This window comes from Brassica napus, chromosome C3 (genome assembly GCF_020379485.1).
Source record: "Brassica napus cultivar Da-Ae chromosome C3, Da-Ae, whole genome shotgun sequence".
Lineage (NCBI taxonomy): Eukaryota > Viridiplantae > Streptophyta > Magnoliopsida > Brassicales > Brassicaceae > Brassica > Brassica napus.
In genome coordinates, this window is record NC_063446.1 from 21603099 (window position 1) to 21626519 (window position 23421).

A 23421-nucleotide genomic window follows, 5' to 3' on the forward strand; every position below is an offset into this window, starting at 1 on the left:
GCCTCTACCTCGTCGGAACCAAACCGTACGAGCCTAAGGCACAAAACGAGAAACCGTAAAGAAAACCGAACATAAAAAAACAACACAGAGCCGCCGTCAACCGAGGAGTATGGCGACGCGGAAACTTTAGCCGACCGTTCTCCTTTATCGTAACAGGAGACACGACGGGTACCTAAACCGACGTCGACGGAGCTGAGAGAGCCTCCATCGCTCGGACCACAACCACTTGCGCAAAAGAGCCGAAACCTCCACGCCCTGGAACACAACACCGATGCGTATTTACTCCAAACTACTCGCGACCGAAAAGGAAAGAGACAAATTTCAGAGCTCCGACAAGACTATCGGTGGTGAGAAGCGGCGAGGAGGAACACATGCGATCATTATTCACCAAAAACAAAGGTCCCGGCGACAGCATGGACGCTCACGCGCCGGCCGTACGCCGGCCTTTTTAGATTGAAGCTCTTTCCTCTCTATCAGGTTTTTTTTGCACGGACTGTCAAAAGTAGATTATTACATTCCCTAAATTATTATCATTCTGTATATTTTGAACTTTTATTTATTTTTGTAGTGAGATTTGGCGACTGTACTTGTAGATTAAAGGATGTTTTGGGTGTAAAACCATATCTGAAAGATTGAAGCTCAAATGGGCGTATGTAGAGTTAATACAACCAACATATGAATTGATAAAGCATTTTACACAACTAAAAAATCAAACTATTTATTAAAATTTGTCGTTCATTTTAGGATTTAACCAATTTTCAATTATTAAAGATATACTACAAATTGACACAATTAATTTCCTGTGAAGTATCTACTATCTATCTCTCCTAATCATGTACTCTCTCAGTTCCACAAGATGTATATTTTTTTCTATATGGATTTACCCTTTTCGGGTCAAAAATGGATTTTGTTTTTTTGTTTGTCACTAAAAAATGGATTTACCTTTTAAATTTCAAATATATCCACGTCTAACTATCGAAGATGTCGATGGTTTCATCATATAATTCGACGGTGAACCATTCGATTAATATTGACATAAAGGGTTGTTGGTATTTGCCGACACTATAAGAATTTTAAAAGGACAAATCTCCAAAATAGCATATTTCTAAGTTTATATCACAAAAATAGCACTCAAAAACTGAAATGGCAAAAATAGCACATTTCTAAGTTTATCTTTTGAAAATTTTAATTTTTTTATTTTTCAAAATTTGAAATCTTATCCCCAAAACCTCATTTCTCAACTCTAAACCCTAAATCCTAAACTCTAAACTCTAAACCCTAAACTATAAACCCTAAACACTAAACCCTAAACCCTAAACTCTAAACCCTAAACCCTAAACCCTAAATCCTAAACCCCACTCTTTAACTCTAAACCCTAAGTTTGTGACTTTTGATAAAACGTTAAGTGCTATTTTTGTGACTTTTAACCTTGAATGCTAGTTTGAAAACAAAAACTTGATTTAGTGCTATTTTTGTCTTTTTCTTATTTTAAAATTCGATATAATTGTATCTTGTTTGAGAGTTTGCCATTAGTCAAACATTCAAATCATATTATTTATTTACTACGGCATTATGCTAAATCTAGAAAGTAGACAATAAAATCTGGAAGTTGATAAACAAGAAACAGAAGATTAAGGTACACTAAAAGCTAAAGATTGGAAAATTAAAGAACCATCGAAACTAATTGTTATTGTTTTGTGTGGAGATCTCTTGAAAAAAGAAGAGAGGCCAATAGCAATTAGGCCATAGTGCTGGTTACTGTTCAGTGTTGAGATCTTCACCAAAAGAGAAAAAGGATATGAGAAAAAAAAAGAAAAACTGTCCCTTGTACCAATGGAAACAAAACAGCTCTGAGTACTGAAAAAGTGTGAATTTGGAAAATCTATTTCCCACTCCCTTTCACTTCGATCTCCTTAAGCTCAAACTTGAAATAATCCTCCCTCTCTCTCTAGGCCTTTGTCTTTCTCCAATTCGAAATTGCAGAAACTCGCGCAACTCCGGGGGGGGGGGGTTCTCTTACTCATCTCTCTTCTCTCGTCTCACTGGTTAAAGACTCTCACTTTCTGATGCCCTAGCAATCCTAGATTTGTGGGTTTCTCTTTAACTTTTCTGGGTTTGCTTCAGTTCCCCTGGAGCCACTAGATTCTGCTGCAAGATTAGGGTTTTCTCCAGAAAGCTGTAATCTTTGTGCTCTACACTTAATGGGTATCTGTTCTATGGCGATTTCGATTGAGTTTTGTGCTTTAGAAATGATTTAGCTTTAGGTGTTGGAAGATCTTGTAATTCAAAGTTCAGATTTTTTTAGCTTTAGGCTGTGTACTGTGAAATAGAGAAGAAAGTAGTGTATTGATTATCCTCTGGCTATCCTGGAGATCTGGGATTTGTTTCATCTCTTATGTCAGATGAGGACTTTTTACCCATCTGATTCTTGTAGTAAAGAATCACATCTCAATTCCTTGAATCCACAGTCATGGCTTCAAGTTGAGAGAGGGAAGCTACCTTCCTCTGCTTCTTCATCTGCGTAAGTTTCTCTCACTTTCCTGCTGCTTCCATTTGTTTATGGAGTTAACCTTTTGCTTTCTTTTGTAGTCCACTGTGCAGAGAATCCTTCATCAAAGTCCCTGAGCCGCAGATACTGCCTCACTATAAGCCTCTTGACTATGTAGAAGTTCTTGCTCAGATTCATGAAGAACTTGAGTCTTGCTCTTTAGAGGACAGATCGAGTCTCTATCTGTTGCAGTATCAAGTCTTTAGAGGTCTTGGAGAGACCAAACTCGGACAGAGAAGCCTTAGATCAGCTTGGCAAGAATCTACAACTGTCCACGAGAAAGTTGTGTTTGGGTCTTGGTTAAGGTACGAGAAACAAGGAGAGGAAGTCATCGCCGAGTTGCTTTCTTCTTGCGGTAAGTATTCTGAAGAGTTCGTGCCGCTGGACATTGCATCTTATCTCCCGGTTACTTCCCCCGAGGCAGCATCTGTGAAGGTGAAGCGCCACATTTCAAGAAACGTTGTGTTGAAGATAGAACAAGAGAGAATAGCTTGTGACAGAAGGAAGATTGCTAGCCTTTCGGCTCCTTTCCACGCCATGCTCTATGGGAGCTTCACGGAGTCGCTTCTCGATGAGATAGATATGTCAGAGAACCATGTAACCCCCTCAGCTATGCGTGTTGTAAGAGACTTCAGCGTTGCTAATGTTCTAATCGGAGTCTCCAAGAATCTTTTAATAGAAGTTTTAGTCTTTGCTAACAAGTTCTGCTGCGAGAGTCTCAAAGACGCTTGCGACAGAGAGCTAGCTTCTCTGGTCTCCTCCATGGAATGCGCCGTTGAGCTAATGGACTTTGCATTAGAAGAGAGCTCCCCGACCTTAGCTGCGTCGTGTCTGCAAGTGTTCCTTTACGAGTTGCCTGAAAGTTTAACTGATGAGCGTGTTGTCGAGGCGTTGACTCGTGTCAACAGATCTCAAGTCTCAACCATGGCAGGGAAAGCTTCATTCTCTTTATACTCTTGTCTAACCGAAGTCTCCATGCGTTTAGATCCTCGTTCCGACAGAACATTGGCGTTTTTGGAGAAAGTAGTTGACTTTGCAGAGAATGATCGGCAGAGAGTGTTGGGGTTTCATCGGTTAGGTTGCACAAGGCTGTTGAGGAAAGAGGACCGTGAAGCAGAAGAAGCATTCGAAACCGCGTTTAATCTAGGCCATGTGTATTCAGCAACTGGATTAGCGAGAATAGGTTACATCCAAGGCCATAAGCTTTGGGGCTACGAGAAGCTAACCTCTGTGATCTCGTCCGTTTCGCCTCCTCTCGGATGGATGTATCAAGAAAGGTCTTTATACTGTGAAGGCGATAAGAAGCTCGAGGATCTTGAAAAAGCAACTGAGCTTGACCCGACCTTGACTTATCCATACATGTATAGAGCTGTCAAGTTAATGTCTGAACAAAACGCTGAAGCTGCGCTCGAGGAGATCAACAGGATCTTGGGGTTTAAACTCGCGTTGGAGTGCTTGGAGATCAGGTTCTGTCTTTACCTCGGTATGGATGACTATGAAGCTGCGCTTCGTGATATCCAGGCTGCTCTTACTTTGTGTCCGGACTACAGAATGTTTGATGGGAAAGTAGCTGCGAGGCAGCTTAGAACGCTGGTCTATGAGCATGTTGAGAGCTGGACAACCGCTGATTGTTGGATGCAGCTTTATGAGAAATGGTCTAACGTTGATGATATTGGTTCTCTTTCAGTGATCTATCAGATGCTTGAAGCTGATGCTTGTAAAGGTGTTCTCTACTTCAGACAATCTTTGCTTCTCCTAAGGTAAAAGAACTTAACATTCTCAGTTTTCATTCTAAGGTGCTAACCAATGTTCAAGAAAATAATCTGATATACTAAAATTTACTTTGATAAAATGTTTAAGAATTTGATCTACTAAAATATAAAACGTAACTGGAGAAATAAAGAACATCACTTATTTATAGACAAATTGATGGTGAAGATAATATAATTAAATTAGTCATAATCCACCGGTTTAGATCGATTTAAAATGATTTAGACCAAACTAATTTAATTAGCTTAAATCGGATTTTTAAGAAGATTCTTTTGGTTACAATCAATTTGCCACCTAGACCGACTTTTAGAACATTGGTGGTAGCTGAGCATCTCATGTTCTTTTGACCAGGTTGAAATGTCCTGAAGCAGCAATGCGTAGCTTACAGTTAGCTAGAGAGCACGCCTCGAGTGACCATGAACGTCTGGTGTATGAAGGATGGATCTTATATGACACTGGTCACTGTGAAGAAGGGCTTCAAAAGGCTAAAGAGTCCATAAGAATAAAGAGATCATTCGAAGCTTACTTCCTCCAAGCTTATGCCTTAGCAGAATCTAGCCTTGATCCATCTAGTTCTTCAACTGTTGTCTCTCTTCTTGAAGACGCTCTTAAATGCCCCTCTGATAGGTTGCGGAAAGGCCAGGTACGTCTCATTCACCACCACTTAGTCAGGGTCGGTCCTAAGATCTTGGGGCTATAGACAATTTACTAAGAATTTATATAATTTTTTTTTTTAAATTGGAGGCCTATCTATATATATGTAAATTTTTGTAAAAATTTGGGGGGGGGGGGGGGGGGGGTTATAGGCCAATGTTTTACTAAACTATGTTCAGGACCGCCCCTGCACTTAGTAGTGCAGATTCAGAGTTGCTTTATATTGTTTGTTTTGTTTCTAGGCTCTAAACAATCTTGGGAGTGTCTATGTGGATTGTGAGAAGCTAGACCTAGCTGCAGATTGTTATATAAACGCTTTGAAAGTGAGGCACACACGTGCGCACCAAGGCCTAGCTCGAGTCCATTTCCTTAGAAACGACAAAGCTGCTGCTTATGAAGAAATGACAAGACTAATAGAAAAGGCTCAGAACAATGCATCTGCTTACGAGAAAAGATCAGAGTACTGCGACCGTGAACTCGCCAAGTCTGATCTTGAAATGGTCACACGGTTAGACCCTCTCAGGGTTTATCCTTACCGTTACCGCGCTGCAGGTTTGTCTTTAACTCAACTCTTACGCTCTGTTTGTTTTTTGGTCATGCTGAAGATAGTGTTTGGTGTTTGATAGTGTTGATGGATAGTCGGAAGGAGAAAGAGGCGATTGAGGAGTTATCACGAGCTATTGCTTTCAAAGCTGATCTTCATCTTCTTCACTTAAGGGCGGCTTTCCACGAGCACAATGGTGATGTTAGTAGTGCGTTGAGGGACTGTCGTGCGGCGCTCTCGGTTGATCCTAACCATCAAGAGATGCTCGAGCTTCATAGCCGTGTTAATAGCCATGAACCTTGAGTGTCAAGAAAGCTTGGAGAAACAAATTTGTATTCATAGTTGTAAACTTATATTCTCTCGTTACTCTTCTTTATTTTTTTTTGTTATTGTTTTCCTTAAAATCGATATTATATTTTCAACCTATCATCTTAAACTTCAAATTTCTGTGGCCTATAATGTGAAAACAAAAGTACAAACAATGTGACAGAAAAGTAAAAGTAAAAACATCGGATTTAGCTTTTACAAAATCGATGCCAATTTATCATAATTTGACTCCTATTATTTAACTCTATAAGCCATATTTTGTCAAATATACAAGTAGTCTTTTTTAGCAGTGGTATCTCTCCGTATATGTATAATCTTTTGTAAATATTTTATAAATTTAATAATTTTGAAATTTTAACAATTGATTAATTTATAGAAAATTTGTTAATAATAACATAATATTTATTAATTTTATAGAGAAAATTCTTTTAGTTTATAATTTTATGAAAAAGAACCCATTTCTAAAAATATTTAGACAAAATTAAAATAATATTAGCAATTATTATATAATAATTTTCTATGGCATATTGGACTATCTAGATGACATAATCCTAAGTGCAAAACTTTAAATTACGGTCTCGAATATATTTATGAAGTTGAAAATGATACAGTAATATGTTTTTGGACAATTACGAGTAAAAACTCAATTATATTTAAAAATTCTATACAAGTTTTGAATGGATATTGAAAAATAATTTAGTTATTGATATAATATGTGTTGATATGGGTTTCAATAACATTTTAACTTGAATAAACAAAAAAACTTGAGTTATATTTTAGTATACTATGTTAAGTTATATATATATATATATATATATATATATATATATATATATATATTTAAAATCTCTCACATCTAAAATAATAAAAATTAGAAAAAGAGAAAGATATATAGGAAAAGACTGAAAGATACATAGACGAGCATTTCTAAAAAAAAATATTTAAAATATATAGAAAATTATTAATATTTTAATTAAATGAGTTTTGTGAAAAATGCATACAATATTTTCTCAAGTTAGATATTTTAAAGATTTTGGTGTAAATTTTTCAAAATTTAAAAGATTCATCCAATTAAATGTTGATATAATAGTTTTTATTTCATTTTAAATACTCATGTAAGTTATTCCTATTAAAAATGCTCCCAAAAAGGAAAATAAACGGTGTTTGACTGTTTTCCTTGTCTTTTTTTTTTTCTTCACGGAATCATAAATTTACAGAAAATAACATTATCTATTTTTAGGGGAAAAAGAAGAAGAAAATAGCGTGAGTGAGGGAGAAAGTGAGAAGACTTTGACTTTGTTTTGAAGCGAGAAACAAGGCGCGGAGAAATGAAGACGATGAGAAACAGCTGCAGAAATATTACACACAAAATTGGAGGAAAAAAAAAAAACTGTTCGTAATCAATTCAATGAAATAGTTTTTTTTTTCTACGTGAAATTATTCAAAAATATATTTCCAATTTTCGTGTAATCTCTCAAGATCTGTTTCGATTGAGAAAGGAAAAAAAAAAAATCAAAATCGAAGCGTTGTTGTTGTTTGAATCGCTAATCGCAATTTGGATATCAGATTCTACGAAACTCTAATCTAGCACATTGCAATAGCTTTGATGTCTGGGTTGGTTGATCGAAGAATCGGTTCTGAGAAACGTCGTCTCGGATCTAAGGCAAGCGGATGAGTGTATCCGGAATCGAAACGGTGGAACGATGAACTGGGGAACATTGCTCAAGGACTTCAAGGATAAGGTCGGATTAGCTGACGGCACAACCGCCGGCGACGCTTCCCGTGACCTCATTCCTCCGCCGTCGTCTCCACCCTCGCCTTCATCGTCCTCGAGTTACGCCGCGTCTCCTCAACGTGACCTCACTTTGTTATCTCCCACAAGGTAGGCAATGAATTGATTAATGTTGGCATAAGCAGTCAATCAATGAGTCTCCTTTTACTTGTTTAATTTAATAGCCGAGAGAAATATAACTTGGAGCTGGAGTTTAGGAGATACTGGGAAGAGTTCTCTTCCTCCACCTCCGAACAGGTTCGTACTATCTCATTCATGCTTTTATCCTTTGTTCATTGATGATATTCATTCATATATGTCACACCAGGAGAAAGAAGCAGCCTTGACTATGACTGTGAATACGTTTTGTACAATAGCGAAGCAGCATGCCAACATAGATCAATTTGTTACCATGTAAGCCCGTTCCTAACCCTCCCCTTCCCTTTTCTATCTGTATGGATTCATATTTTTTATTCATATTGAGCTAGTTTTTATTCTTTCTCAAGAGAACATTTCCAATCAACTAGGAGATAAATGTCCCCGAGTCTTCTCTATTAAGGGATTCTATACGTTTCATGTCTTGAATGTTGTTTATCTGTTCTATAATTTCCTGCCCAGATATCAGATATAAGAATATTACCCATGAGAATTTTATTTCATTTGCAGGTTAGTAGAAATACATGTATTCTCCTTTGTCATTGGGAGAGCATTTGTGACTGATATTGAGAAGTTAAAGATTAGCAGCAAGACAAGGTCATTGGATGTAGAGAAAGTAATTAAGTTTTTTTCTGAAGTCACCGAGGTTTGCCTCTCCTTGTGAGTATTAGTGAATCAGGACATGTTACCTTCTCTTCTATGTTAATCCATGATTTTGTTTTTCCTGCAGGAAGGTATAAGTCACGGTGCAAACCTTTTAACTGCTGTTGAAGTCCTTGTATCTGGGGTACCCTTTTTACTTTTACTTGTCTTCCTTCTCTCGACCGAATAATTGACAACACTTAACTATGAGTTTTAAGTTTTACCAAAAAAAAAACTACTCGAGTTTCAATATTTGATAGCTAACTGGTAGTTACCCTCACCAATTTTGGAGGACGTGGAAAATCTTTTAGGGTGCTGACTCTTTTATGGTTTGAATGCTATAGACTGTATTGGTTTATATACTCAACCTTTCATGTGTTTTCTTTTTAGAACATTGACAAACAATCTCTACTGGATTCTGGGATATTGGGTTGTCTTATACACACGCTCAATGCGCTTCTGACATATAGTGTAGCCAGTGAAGGTGAAAAATCTGTTAGTTTGGAAGAAAAGGTAAATATGGCAGATGTAGTACTCTTTAAGCTAGTCACTTGAGGTTCTATTTCAATGGTTTTCAATACAAATCTGACATATTTTCTACATTATAAGTGTTTCATCCTTGGTACTGGCCAAAGTGTTTACTCTGCAATGCCTTATCTTTGAGACTTTTAACAAATCCTCATTCTTGCAGGTGGAGGAAAGCGTTATCCATATCATGAAAGCACTGGCAAGCCATCCTTATACTGCACAGAGTTTGATTGAAGATGACTCCCTACGGTTGCTTTTCAAAATGGTTGCCAATGGTTCCGTTGTGGCTTTCTCTCAATACAAAGAAGGTCTAGTTTCATCCCGTAACATACAGCTTCAAAGACATGCAATGCAGGTAATTTGTTGCTCCCTTGTTCTAAAAATTGGGCAATGTGTTTTGAAGCTGAAACAGCTGCGAACTGCACTTTAGTATGATCTTTGAAACTTGAGCGGATGTTGTGATGCTGAAAGTTTCATTATTGATTCCCTTTGGTGTCTCGTTCAGATTCTTGGGCAGCTTCTTGTCAATGATAATGGGAGCACAGCAAGCTACATACGCAAACACTATCTGGTATGCCAGTGGATTCTGTAGATAGCCTCTATGTGGTATACCGGTTCTTGTATCATGTATCGTAAGATGTGACCCTGAACATAGGCCAATCATATCGAGCTTATCTTCAAACTATCTGAGGTCTCTGTGATAAGAAATTTGGTTATCAGGAGAATTTAGTGAATTTTACTAGTAGAGCCTGAGACTCAAGCTAATGATAAGTATTGGTTTTGTGCATATATTTTAGTTTGCAATCTTGGCAGTGCCGTATATAAATGCTTGTCCTTGTTTATTCTGTGAACTTAAGATGAAGGTAACTAGATCAGTAAAAAAACGTCACTGACAGATCTTGTAACTAAGTACCACTTTTTGGATTCTGTTTAGTGTGAAAAAGTGGGCATATGAAACGTTGTTTCCTGATTTTAATTTTGCTTGCTCTATTTTACGTCTTCAGAACTAATTCTTTGGCTGAATTCTCCTGCAGGTAAAGGCTCTTCTAATGGCTATCAAAGATTTTGATCCAGATTGTGGGGACTCAGCCTATACAATGGGCATTGTGGATTTGTTACTTGAATGTGTGGAACTATCGTACAGACCTGGTAATTTGGCTTAGAGAAATACACAAGAACTCAAAATATGTCAATGCCTGTGGAAAATGTAGCTGGATAGTATAAACATTAGGCAGTCACCTTCTTGCTTGTGGATTTTGTATAACGGCTCTGAGTATGGTTGCTGATCTTTTTCAAATTTGAATATGTAGAAAATGGTGGGGTCAGGCTAAAGGAGGACATACGAAATGCACACGGTTACCATTTTCTTGTACAGTTTGCCCTGGTTCTATCTTCCATGCCGAAAAATATGGTTTCTGCCTCCAGTCATTTATCTCAGCACCAAAATAGTGGGTTGGATGACTCTGAACTACAGTCACCCCATTCAGTGAATAGTAGGCAAAATGATGAGTTTGGATCACAAAGTTTCTCCCCTTCACTATCAAGATTGCTTGATGTTCTTGTCGCCTTGGCGCAGACTGGTCCCATTGAGTTATCTGGAGGAAGTACCTCACTACTGCCTCAAACAAACCCCACTGGGTATGATGAAACATGGGAACAAGGAAGTGGTAAAGTAAAAGACCTTGAAGCTGTCCAAATGTTGCAAGACATCTTTCTGAAAGCAGAAAACGAGGATCTTCAGGCTGAAGTGTTGAACCGAATGTTTAAGATATTCTCAAGCCATATGGAAAACTATAAAATGTGCCAAGAATTAAGGACTGTTCCACTTCTCGTGCTGAACATGGGTGAATTTCCTTCCTCACTGCAAGAGATAATCCTCAAAATTCTTGAATATGCTGTCACAGTTGTAAATTGTGTTCCAGAGCAAGAGCTGTTGTCACTTTGTTTCTTGCTTCAACAGGCAATCAATTCCGAGTTGAAGCATACCATACTTTCGTTCTTTGTAAAGCTGACATCTTTTGATGTGCAGTACAAGAAAGTCCTAGGTGAAGTTGGTGTTTTGGAAGTCTTACAAGATGAGCTGAGGCAGCACAAGCTTCTCATGGGTCCAGATCAGTATAGTGGTGTTTCCAATCATTTGAATCGGTTACCTAGTTCGCCTAGCTTCAAACAACACCTAGATAGTAAGGATGCCATCATTTCATCACCAAAGCTAATAGAATCTGGTTCAGGAATGTTACCTATCTTTGAAGTTGAAAGCACTATAACTGTTGGTTGGGAGTGTATGGTCTCTTTACTAAAGAAATCTGAAGCTAATCAGGAAGCTTTTCGTTCTGCCAATGGTGTGGCCGTTATTCTTCCATTGTTGATCTCTGATGACCATCGTACTGGCGTTTTGAGAATTTTGTCATGCTTAATCACGGAAGACGCTAATCAGGTAAGTTTACATTACAGTAAAATGTATCTTGATTATTCCTGTTTTACCGTTTATCTGATGAATTAATCAAATGAGTTATATTAGTTTGGCTAGGTGTTTTATTCTTTAGATTATGCCGCCACTAGTGAGGTTTCTGTTGTTTCGGTATCAGAAATCCTCTAGTATCTTGTAAAGAGTAACTCGTATCTTACCATCCAATCAGGTCCATCATGAAGAGTTACATGCTGTTATCGACGTGTTGAAGAGTGGAATGGTCACTGGAATCTCTGGGCATCAATACAAGCTTCATCATGAAGCCATATGTGATACCATGGGTTCTCTGTGGCGTATTCTTGCGGTTAATGGCTCTGCTCAAAGAGTGTTTGGTGAATCCACTGGTTTCTCTCTTCTACTGACCACCCTTCATACGTCCCCGGAAGAAGAATGCAGGGATGAGTCTCATTTGATGGTTCACATCAAATTGTTCAAACATGTATTGCGCCTCATGACATCTGCAGTGTGTGAGAATGCTGTGAATAGGATGAAACTGCACAATGTCATTATATCTCAGACATTTTATGATATTTTCGTGGAGTCAGGTTTGATGTGTGTTGATCTGGAAAGACAGGTGATACAACTGTTGTTAGAACTTGCACTTGAAGTTTTGCTTCCACCTTTTTTGACGTCAGAATCTATGGCCTCAGCTGAGATGGCAGAAAGTGAAAAAGCTAGCTTTCTTGTAAAAACCCCATCTGGGCAATTTAGTCCTGACAAGCAGAGGATATATAATGCAGGTGCTATCAGAGTTCTGATCCGTTCACTGTTGTTTTTTAGTCCAAAAATCCAGTTGGAATTTCTGAATCTTCTGGAAAGGCTTGCACGTGCCACCCCATTCAACCAGGAAAATCTCACGTCAGCTGGTAAGGTCTTATGTCTTAGAGTTCCTTGGGCTTATATTGTAATTAGCTAAGTCAACTTTTAAATCTTGTTGTGCACTCTTGTCGTCTTTACCTGTGATATGAATTATTATTGAGCAGGTTGCGTGGAACTTCTGCTGGAGATTATCCACCCATTTCTTCCGGGTTCATCTCCATTTCTTTCTCATGTTTTAAAGATTGTTGAAGTTCTTGGGGCGTATAGGTAGTTAATATAGCTAAAAACTAATACATAGTCTTAATGTGACTAAATTTGTTTCGAGGCTGATCTTATTCAAAATACGGTGTTATTCTGGTGCAGATTGTCCCCTTCTGAGCTCAAAATGCTTTGTAGATATGGTCTGCAAATGAGGGTTAAGAATTCAGGTCAGGCGATAGTTGGTATGATGGAAAAGCTAATTCTCATGGAAGACACAGGATTGGAACATGTTTCGCTGGCTCCTTTTGTAGAGATGGACATGAAAAAAACTGGGCATGCTTCTGTTCAGGTGTCCCTGGGAGAAAGATCTTGGCCTCCTGCTGCTGGTTATTCATTTGTTTGTTGGTTCCAGTCTCGTAATTTTTTTGCAACCCAAGGAAAAGCAGCAGGAGAGTATGAAGCTGGTGGTTCATCAAAGACGCAGGTTTTGAGTGGGCAGCAAAGTGAACAAAATGTTTTCCGGATATTTTCTATTGGTGCAAGTAACGAAAGTCCATTCTATGCGGAACTTTATTTTCAAGAGGATGATATTCTGACCCTTGCCACTAGCAGTTCAAATTCTTTGTCATTTTCTGGATTAGAAATTGAGGAGGGCAAGTGGCATCAACTTGCTGTTGTCCATAGTAAGCCTAATGCTCTTGCCGGACTCTTCCAAGCTAGCATCGCATATGTTTATATTGACGGAAAACTAAGGCACATGGGTAAATTGGGTTATTCTCCTTCACCTGTTGGAAAATCATTGCAAGTAACAATTGGAACTCCAGCTACTTGTGCCAGGGTAAGCGATTTGACGTGGAAAATACGCTCATGCTATCTTTTTGAGGAGGTGCTTTCATCAGGCTGCATTGGTTTCATGTATATTCTTGGTAGAGGGTATAAAGGTCTCTTTCAGGATGCATATCTCTTACGTTTCATGCCTAATCAGGCTTGTAGTGGGGGCAGCATGGCTATCCTTGACTCGTTAGTCACTGACATGTTGTCATCGTCCAATAGCCAAAAATTTGAGGAAAGTAACAGACAAGGGGATGCCAAGGCAGATGGTAGTGGGATTGTATGGGATCTCGAGAGGTTAGGAAATCTTTCCTATCAGTTAGCTGGTAAGAAACTTATTTTTTCATTTGATGGAACATGCTCAGAGTTCATGCACGCGGCTGGAAATTTTATCCTCCTCAATCTGGTTGACCCATTGTCCGCTGCTGCTTCTCCTATTGGAGGTATACAATGATCCCATATAACTGTAGTTTATATTTTATATTTTTCAGTTTTAGTCTGTTTCATTCTACGTTTCTCAATTATATAGGAATACCTCGTTTTGGGCGCCTGGTGGGAAATGCAAGTATCTGCAGACAAAATGTGATTGGCAACACTATCCGCCATGTGGGAGGAATGGCTGTTGTAATTGCACTTGTTGAGGCTGCTGAATCTAGAGATATGTTACATATGGCTCTTTCATTGCTTGCATGTGCCCTTCATCAGAATTCACAGAATGTGAAGGATATGGAAACATACAAGGGCTATCATTTACTAGCTCTGTTTTTACGTCCCAAGATGGCGCTTTTTGACATGCAATGTTTGGATATATTTTTCCAGATTTCTGCATGCGAAGCGTTCTTTTCAGAGCCAAAAAAATTGGAGAGGGGACAGAGTACCATTAGCATGTCACCTACGAAGAATATACCTGAAAACAACTATGAGGATATTAGTCTGTCAAAGTTTCAATATGAAACTTCTTCAGTTGGATCTCATGGATATATGGATGATTTTTCAGGGCCCAAAGATTCTTTTAGTCAGTTATCTGAGCTAGAAATTGGAGATATTCCGGTTGAAACTTCAAACTGCATCGTCTTATCTAATGCAGACATGGTGGAACATGTTCTCCTGGACTGGACTCTCTGGGTGACAGCCCCTGTTTCCATCCAGATCGCCTTACTTGGTTTTCTGGAGAATCTGGTCTCAATGCTTTGGTACAAGAGTCACAATCTTACAATCCTGCGCCGAATCAACCTGGTAGAACAGTTGTTAGTAACACTTCAACGAGGGGATGTGGAAGTTCTTGTCCTAGAAAAATTAGTTGTTCTTCTTGGATGCATCTTAGAAGATAGATTCCTTACTTCTGAGCTTGAAAATGTGGTTAGGTTTGTGATTATGACATTTAATCCACCTGAAATAAAGTCTCGAAACTCACCAAGGCGAGAGTCAATGGGAAAGCATGTAATTGTGAGAAACTTGCTTTTGGAAATGCTTATTGATCTCCAGGTAACCATAAAAGCAGAAGAACTATTGGAGCAGTGGCATAAGATGGTCTCATCAAAATTAATAACGTACTTCCTCGATGAAGCTGTGCATCCTACTAGTATGAGATGGATCATGACTCTACTCGGCGTTTGTCTCACTTCTTCCCCAAACTTTTCTCTTAAGTTTGTTACAAATGGAGGTTATCAGGGGCTAACACGGGTACTTCAAAGCTTTTATGATTCCCCAGACATATATTACATTTTGTTCTGCTTGATATTTGGGAAACCTGTTTATCCAAGACTACCTGAGGTCCGGATGTTGGACTTCCATGCACTAGTGCCGAATGATGGAAGCCGTGTAGAGTTGAAGTTTTTAGATCTGTTGGATTCAGTGGTTGCCATGGCTAAATCTACTTTTGACAGATTGATCATGCAATCAATGATTGCCCACCAGTCTGGAAACCTTTCACAGGTGAGCGCTAGCTTTGTAGCTAAGCTTGTCGAGGGAAATGTCGATATGACAGGGGAGCTTCAAGGGGATGCTTTAATGCATAAAACATACGCGGCACGGTTGATGGGTGGCGAAGCATCAGCTCCTGCTACTGCGACATCTATTATCCGTTTCATGGTTGATCTCGCAAAGATGTGCCCTCCATTTTCAGCTGTTTGCAGAAGCGCAGAATTTCTCCAACATTGTGCTGATCTTTACTTTTCATGTGTCAGGTTTGCATCACGTGCCTATTAAGTATATATATATTGAGTACCATGTAATTAACGTAGATGTTTACACACATTTGTTATTCCGGATTCAAATTATGTTTCTCCATCCCGATTTATGACATAGATACAACAGATACAGGATTTTGTTTTTTGGTGTTGTAGTTAGTATATGACCTGAAAGATATTTTGCAAATTTTGACCAAAAGTTGGGTTGTGTTGTAGGGCTGCTCATGCTGTGAAGATGGCCAAACAGCTCTCAATAAAAACAGAGGAGCAGTGTATAAGTGGTGGGGATGATAGCAGCGCACAAGCCGTTTTCTCTAACTTGCCTCAAGACCTGGACCAATCCACAAAAACCTCCATCAGTGCTGGAAGCTACCCTCAAGAGCAGGTCAGTGTGAGTTCTGAAGGCATGCCTTTACCTCCAGATTATGTGGTTACTGATAAGGTGGGGAAGAGTCTTACAACACCCTCAGGGGATTCAGCAAAATCATTTCAAGATCGTGAGTATGTTAAGAAACTAGATGGTGATCTTGTTAGCCCTGTATCAGCTTCCAGTAAAACAAGTCATATTCAGCCAACAGATTCTCAAAGTTCTGAATCCTTCTCGATGTTAGAGTCTCCAGTTGTATCTGAAAAATCAAGTCGCAAAGGTCCATTCACTTCTTCACCATCTCCGCTTCCATCGCATATCTCAGTTAGTGAGTTTGATGCATCTTCAGATCACAAGTCAGGTTCACAAGGTTTATCTGCTGCCCATACATTGTTTAAAATTAGCCCAAAACTTCTCCTCGAAACTGATGAAGCGGGGTATGGTGGTGGGCCGTGTTCTGCTGGAGCTAGTGCGGTGCTGGATTTTATGGCAGAGATATGTGCCGACTTAATGACTGAGCAGATGAAAGCAGTACAGACTTTGGAAAGCATTTTAGAAATGATTCCTTTATATGTGGATCCTGAATGTGTTCTAGTATTCCAAGGCTTATGCCTTAGCAGAGTCATGAACTATCTTGAGAGGCGTCTCGTGCGTGATGATGAAGAGGATGACAAAAAACTAGACAAAAGAAAATGGTCTGCAAACTTGGATGCATTTTGCTGGATGATTGTGGATCGTGTCTATATGGGCGCTTTTCCTCAACCAACTGGAGTCCTTAGAACCCTCGAGTTCTTGTTATCAATCCTGCAATTAGCTAACAAAGATGGTAGGGTTGAAGAATTCACTTCTTCAGGAAAAGGACTGTTATCCATTGGAAGAGCAACCAAGCAACTAGATGCATATGTTCACTCAATCCTGAAGAACACAAATAGAGCAATACTATATTGCTTCCTACCATCGTTCTTGACAACTATTGGAGAGAAGAACCTGCTTTCACGTCTGGGCTTGCTTGTTGAATCTAACAAGAGGCAACCCTCAGATGAGGAATCTGGAATTGATATCTCAACAGTTCTTCAGTTGTTGGTTGCAAACAAGAATATCATATTATGCCCAAGCAATCTTGACACAGATTTGAATTGCTGTCTGTGTGTGAATTTAATCTCTCTGCTCCATGACCAGAGGAAGAATCTGCAAAACATGGCATCTAACATTGTCAAACATATGCTGGTTCACCGAAGGTCTGCTTCTGAGGATTTGCTTGTCAGAAAACCACATCGAGGACAAACCCTCGATGTACTACACGGAGGTTTTGATAGATTGCTGACTGGAAATCTTCCAGAATTTTCTAAGTGGCTTGAGAGCTCAGAAGAAACTGTAAAGAAAGTATTGGATCATGGTGCTGTGGTTATGTGGACTCAGTACATAGCTGGCTCGGCAAAATTTCCTGATGTTAGGATGAAAGGCATGGATGGCCGCCGTACGAGAGAGATGGGAAGAAAATCACGAGATATTTCTAAGTTAGACGTGAAACGCTGGGAGCAGTTAAATGAGCGAAGATATGCACTTGACATAGTGCGTGATACAATGTCCACTGAGCTTAGAATTGTCAGGCAAAACAAATATGGTTCGATACTTCATGCCGAGAGTGAGTGGCAAAATCATCTCCAACAGCTTATACACGAGCGTGGTATATTCCCGCTGCGTGTTTCCCAAGGATCTGGAGATCTTGAATGGCAACTCTGTCCTATCGAAGGTCCATACAGAATGCGGAAAAAGCTTGAACGATGTAGCCTGAAAGTTGATAGCATCCGTACGTTACTAGAAGGGAAGTTGGAACTTGAAGAAATTGAACTACCCAAACCCAAAAACGAAGATGGCATAGTTATTTTTGATAAGGATTGTGATCCAGATTTCCTGCTAAGTGAACTTTATAGCGAGTCCTTTTTCGAAGAAGCTGATGATCTTAAGGATATTCCTTCTGCTAGAAATGGATGGGATAACGATGGAGGCAGTAGTTCAAGTGAAACGAGTCTTCATAACGCTCTTGATTTTAGTGCCAAGTCTAGTGGTACAATATCTGTTCTAATCAGCGAAAATACAGATGAAAAATCAGAGACAGGATCTCCAAGAGGGTCATCATCTGGTAATATGGATGAAACAAGAGATGTGGAGGAAGAATCAGAGAAGGAACTGAACGACGATGGTGAGTATTTGATCAGACCATATCTGGAACATCTTGAAAAGATTAGGTTCCGATACAATTGTGAGAGAGTTGTTGGTTTAGACAAACATGATGGGATTTTCCTGATAGGGGAACTATGCCTATATGTTATAGAGAATTTTTACATTGACGATCATGGCTGTATCTGTGAGAAGGAATGTGAAGACGAACTATCCGTTATCGATCAGGCGTTGGGTGTGAAAAAAAATGTCACCGAAGGCTTGGAGTTCCAGTCCAAGTCTAGCCCACTATGGAGTACAAATATGAAAACTGGAGCTGTAGGGGCAAGAGCATGGGCATATGGCGGTGGGGCTTGGGGGAAGGAAAAAGTGCGTGTGACCGGTAACTTGCCACATCCTTGGCGTAGGTGGAAGTTGGATAGCATTCATGAAATTTTGAAACGTGATTACGAGCTGCGTCCAGTTGCTGTTGAGTTATTTAGCATGGATGGATGTACTGATCTCCTTGTGTTCCACAAGAAAGAGAGGGAAGAAGTCTTTAGAAACCTGATTGCCATGAATCTTCCAAGGAATCGCATGTATGTCATCTCATTTTGTTTTTTTTCTCAATCAAGAACTGAGCACTATGCAGCTTACTTCTCCACAAGGTCCTCCAAAATCTTGAAGCTGCTTGTTTATTATGTTTGCCATTTTTTTCTTTATTGCAGGCTGGATACAACCATATCAGGATCAGGGAAACAGGAAAGTAAAGAGGGTAGTCGTCTTTTCAAGTTAATGGCAAAGTCTTTCACCAAAAGATGGCAAAGTGGAGAGATCAGCAATTTTCAATACCTAATGCATCTCAACACCCTAGCCGGACGTGGATACAGTGATCTCACACAGTATCCGATATTTCCATGGATTCTAGCAGATTATGATAGCGAGAGTCTTGATTTGTCAGATCCAATGTGTTTCCGGAAGTTTGACAAACCAATGGGTTGCCAGACGCCTGAAGGAGAAGAAGAATTTAGGAAACGGTTTGTGATGTGTCTCTTAATCTTTGTCTAATGGTACTTATGATTGATTGTGTCTTCATCAAGTCATAACTGGATTATATTTTTTCCTTTTTACTTTCTCGTTTCAGATATGACAGCTGGGATGATCCAGAGGTGCCAAAGTTTCATTATGGTTCTCACTATTCAAGTGCAGGCATTGTTCTCTATTACCTCATTCGCCTCCCACCGTTTAGTGCTGAAAACCAGAAGCTCCAGGGTGGTCATTTTGATCATGCTGATAGACTTTTCAATAGTATTAAAGAGACTTGGCTAAGTGCATCTGGGAAAGGAAATACATCAGATGTGAAAGAACTAATTCCTGAGTTCTTCTACATGCCCGAATTCTTAGAAAATAGATTTAACCTTGATTTCGGTGAAAAACAGTCAGGAGAAAAGGTAAGGTTAAGTAGTTCTAATGGGGCTTGTATATGTACCTTTTAGCTTATCTGTTCGTGAGCAAGTTCCTTGTTTAATTTCAGGTGGGTAATGTATTTTTACCTCCTTGGGCTAGAGGGAGTGTTCGTGAATTCATCCGCAAGCACAGGGAAGCGTTGGAGTCTGATTATGTTTCAGAGAATCTGCATCATTGGATAGATCTCATCTTTGGGTACAAACAGAGAGGAAAGGTACATTACATGTTCTCTCCTGTTGGATCATGTCTTAGAACTGTTGCTTCTTTAAATATTGAATCTTACATGTTCTCATTATTTTCAGGCTGCAGAAAAAGCAGTGAATGTTTTCTATCACTATACCTATGAGGGGAATGTGGATGTAGATGCAGTTACGGATCCTGCCATGAAAGCATCGATACTAGCGCAGATTAATCATTTCGGACAAACGCCTAAGCAGCTGTTTCAGAAACCTCATGTTAAAAGAAGAACAGACAGAAAAATCCCTCTGCACCCTCTGAAACACTCGACGCATCTAGTTCCTCGAGAAATACGTAAATGCTCATCGTCTATAAACCAGATCATCACTTTCCATGACAAGTTGCTTGTTGCCGCCTCAAACTGTTTCCTGAAACCGAGAGGCTATAGGAAGTACATAAGATGGGGTTTCCCAGACAGGAGCTTGCGATTCATGAGCTATGATCAGGACAAGCTCTTATCCACCCATGAAAATCTCCACGAAGGCAACCAGATCGAGTGTGCTGGTGTTAGCCATGATGGGCGCGTTGTCGTCACTGGAGCAGACGATGGTCTAGTCTCTGTGTGGAGAGTGAGCAAGGATGGTCCGCGTGGCTCACGGCGTTTACGGTTAGAGAAATCCCTTTGTGCACACACAGCCAAAGTCACTTGTCTACGTGTAAGCCAACCTTACATGATGATTGTAAGCGGTTCAGATGACTGTACAGTTATCATATGGGATCTCAGCTCATATAATTTTGTGAGGCAGCTCCCTGAGTTTCCAGTTCCTGTTTCCGCAATCTACATAAATGACCTATCAGGAGAAATCATAACTGCTGCTGGAACTTTACTCGCGGTATGGAGCATCAATGGAGATTGCCTTGCTGTGGTTAACACATCATCACAGTCACCATCTGATTTTATAGTATCAGTAACAGGCTCAACGTTTTCTGACTGGCTGGAAACAAAATGGTATGTGACTGGTCATCAAAGCGGGTCACTTAAAGTGTGGCAGATGGTGCATTGCACTGATCCGGTCGGTGCTGAGATCAAATCTGCTAGCAACAGAACAGGATGGACAAATCTTGTGCCAGAATACAAGTTGCTTCTACACAAGGAGTTGGATTGCCATAAGCAACCGGTCACAGCTCTGCATCTCACGGCCGACCTGAAGCAATTGCTGAGTGGAGATTCGGGTGGACGTTTGATTTCATGGACAGTTCCAGACCAGATACTAAAAGCTTCACTCAAAAATGCTCTCATAGCTCAGAATCTTAAGCATCATCATCTAGAAGCTAGGATTGGAATCTAAAGCAATCACTAATGGTAGATGAAAATCAGAATGTAAGACCTCAGGACAAACGGTTGGCTTTGTGTGAATCTCTTACCTCAAGTATTGATTCTACCTGTTCTGTTTTGCAGGTTTAATGTTTTTCTAAATCGAAAAATTGTGAAGCAACAAAGGGAGGGAGAAACTGGTACAATAACTTACAGGCTTTTGTATTGAGAATTTGTGTAGATAGAGCTAATAGGCAAATTTGTGTAAATTAATAGTACAGTCCCATCTCTAAATTCTCAGATGAAAATTTTGTAACCATTTTAATGTTTTTTGTTTGTAGCTTAGGAACTTCTAACTTGAACAATGGCTTCAACATTAATGGTGATATTTCTGTTTTTAAACTGTAAACCAGACGACAGTTTCAGGTAATGGAGTCAGTGAATGACCTTGCACAGGTAATGAAGGACTTATCAGCTCTTGTGATTGACCAGAACATACTTCATAACACTTTTTGGTTTTAACAATTTATCTCACTAGAGCTCTCTCAACGAAATGAAATTGCACAATTAACATAGCAAATGTATGTCTCTGAAGTTCCAAGCAACTTCAAGTTGATAGGGGTGTATATGCCCTGAAAAGTCTCTCTCTGTGTTCGGAAAAAAAAGCTTATTTCAACATAAACTTTGCCCGTCATGCCTATTCCTTTCCGAACTTTGTAGTAGTGCATATTCCATACTGAACTAAGCAAAAATTCAAATATACTACATGAACTTTAATGCATCGTGCCTTTTCATTCCCGAACTTTTACTAGTGCATATTCTATACCGAACTAAACAAAAATTCAAAAATACTACATGAACTCTTAAAATCGTGCTTCTATATATATATATATATATATTGACCGTCAAAGCTGTTAGTCATCCGTTAATTTATCAAAACAACGTCATTTTGGATAACATCTATAAACCAAAATAACTTTCTTGTATAAATTGTGTAACCATATATATATAGTTTTATCAAATAAATGTTATCAAATTTTTATTGTTTTAGTTTTATCAAATAAATCTATGATTACTTATGTTGTAAATTTACCTTTAAAAATTATTATTTTATAAGATTAAATTATTTATTATTAATTAAAATATTTACTTTATGCTTGTCCACCAGTGTGAAAGTTTGAATCTCCCAAAAATAAATTTTAACTTTACATAATTTATCCAAGATAACGCGTTATCAATTTATCCAAGATAACGCGTTTTGATAAATTAATGGATGACTAACACCTTTGACGGTTAATATATATAAACACGATTTTGAGAGTTCATGTAGTATTTTTAGTTTTTAATTTTACAGTATTCATCCAAAATAATGTCGTTTTGATAAATTAACGAATGACTAACACCTTTGACGATCAATATATATAGAAGCACGATTTTAAGAGTTCATGTAGTATTTTTGAATTTTTGTTTAGTTCGGTATGAAATATGCACTACTAAAAGTTCGGCAATGAAAAGGCATGATGCATTAATGTTCATGTAGTATATTTAAATTTTTGTTTAGTTCAGTACGGAATACACACTACTACAAAGTTCGGGAAAGAATAGGCATGACGGATAAAGTTCATGTTGAAATAGGCTATTTTCCTTTCTGTGTTCGGTGAAAATCCAAGAAAACTCTTGCGAAACTCTATCAAAGAGCCAATGAAAATCCGTAAAGAGCCAACAACGATCCAAATATGATTTGAAACCAAATCTATATAATTCTGGTGAAAATAAGCTCTTGTAGCGATTCTATTGATGATGGAAAACTAGTAACTCTTAGTCTGGATTTATAGTGTTAGCAAGCTATAAATAAATTAGTATGTTAACTCGGATCTCAGAGTATTCACAACGTTTAACACGGTAATATAGATATCTATTCTATTAAAATAGAAATCATAAATTTTTTCATGTGTGATTTTTTTTAATTTGGACTATCCTTTAATTTTTTTATTAAATGTATTTAATTAAAACTAATAACACATACACATAGAATCTATTCTATTAAAATAAAAGTAATGACTTTTTCCTTGTGTGATTTTTTTTTTTTAACTTTCGACTATCCTTTAAATTTTTTATTAAATATATTTTATTAAAACTAATAACACATAGAATCTTTGAACTACTTCAATCATAATATATTTTTATATCTTTTCTTTTTAGATATAAAAATATATATTTTTAAAAATCTAACAAATCTTTTTGAAAAGATATTAATAAGATCTTAATTTTCAAAAAAATATATGTAAATATTTTCACTAATTTTGTAATTAATTTTGAAATATTATTATACATACAAATTATATATATATATATGTATATATATATATATATCTATGTCAATATCAATAAAGTTTAATTATATACCATATAAAGTTAATAAAATGATTATTTTGATTTATTTACCAAAAACATGATTGTAAATAAACAAAAGGTATTGGTTTTG

At 38.3% G+C, this 23421-nt stretch overlaps 2 protein-coding genes across 3 annotated transcripts; both read left to right on the top strand.

The window, feature by feature from the left end:
• The first annotated feature begins 1706 nt into the window (after window positions 1-1706).
• Window positions 1707-5970, top strand: LOC106388597 (ETO1-like protein 1). The gene is made up of 5 exons (XM_013828700.3): window positions 1707-2521; window positions 2590-4308; window positions 4670-4961; window positions 5215-5524; window positions 5599-5970. Exons 1-5 carry the CDS (start codon window positions 2403-2405, stop codon window positions 5817-5819), a joined length of 2661 nt encoding a protein of 886 aa, XP_013684154.2. The 5' UTR covers window positions 1707-2402; the 3' UTR covers window positions 5820-5970.
• Window positions 5971-7087: 1117 nt separating this feature from the next.
• LOC106388598 (BEACH domain-containing protein A2) lies at window positions 7088-21345 on the top strand. 2 transcript variants are annotated; one of them, XR_007320728.1, is made up of 21 exons: window positions 7088-7725; window positions 7800-7872; window positions 7943-8028; window positions 8281-8416; window positions 8501-8557; window positions 8803-8925; window positions 9104-9295; window positions 9446-9511; window positions 9975-10089; window positions 10251-11377; window positions 11580-12276; window positions 12394-12496; window positions 12593-13704; window positions 13791-15447; window positions 15667-18576; window positions 18706-19014; window positions 19122-19428; window positions 19512-19658; window positions 19747-21002; window positions 21081-21136; window positions 21278-21345. XR_007320728.1 is itself a non-coding variant. In XM_013828702.3 (20 exons), exons 1-19 carry the CDS (start codon window positions 7547-7549, stop codon window positions 20968-20970), a joined length of 10620 nt encoding a protein of 3539 aa, XP_013684156.2. In that variant the 5' UTR covers window positions 7088-7546; the 3' UTR covers window positions 20971-21002; window positions 21081-21345. The 2 variants fall into 2 exon arrangements, 1 of the variants encoding a protein (XP_013684156.2); XM_013828702.3 differs by having other exon boundaries at window positions 21081-21345.
• The last annotated feature ends 2076 nt before the right edge of the window (window positions 21346-23421 follow it).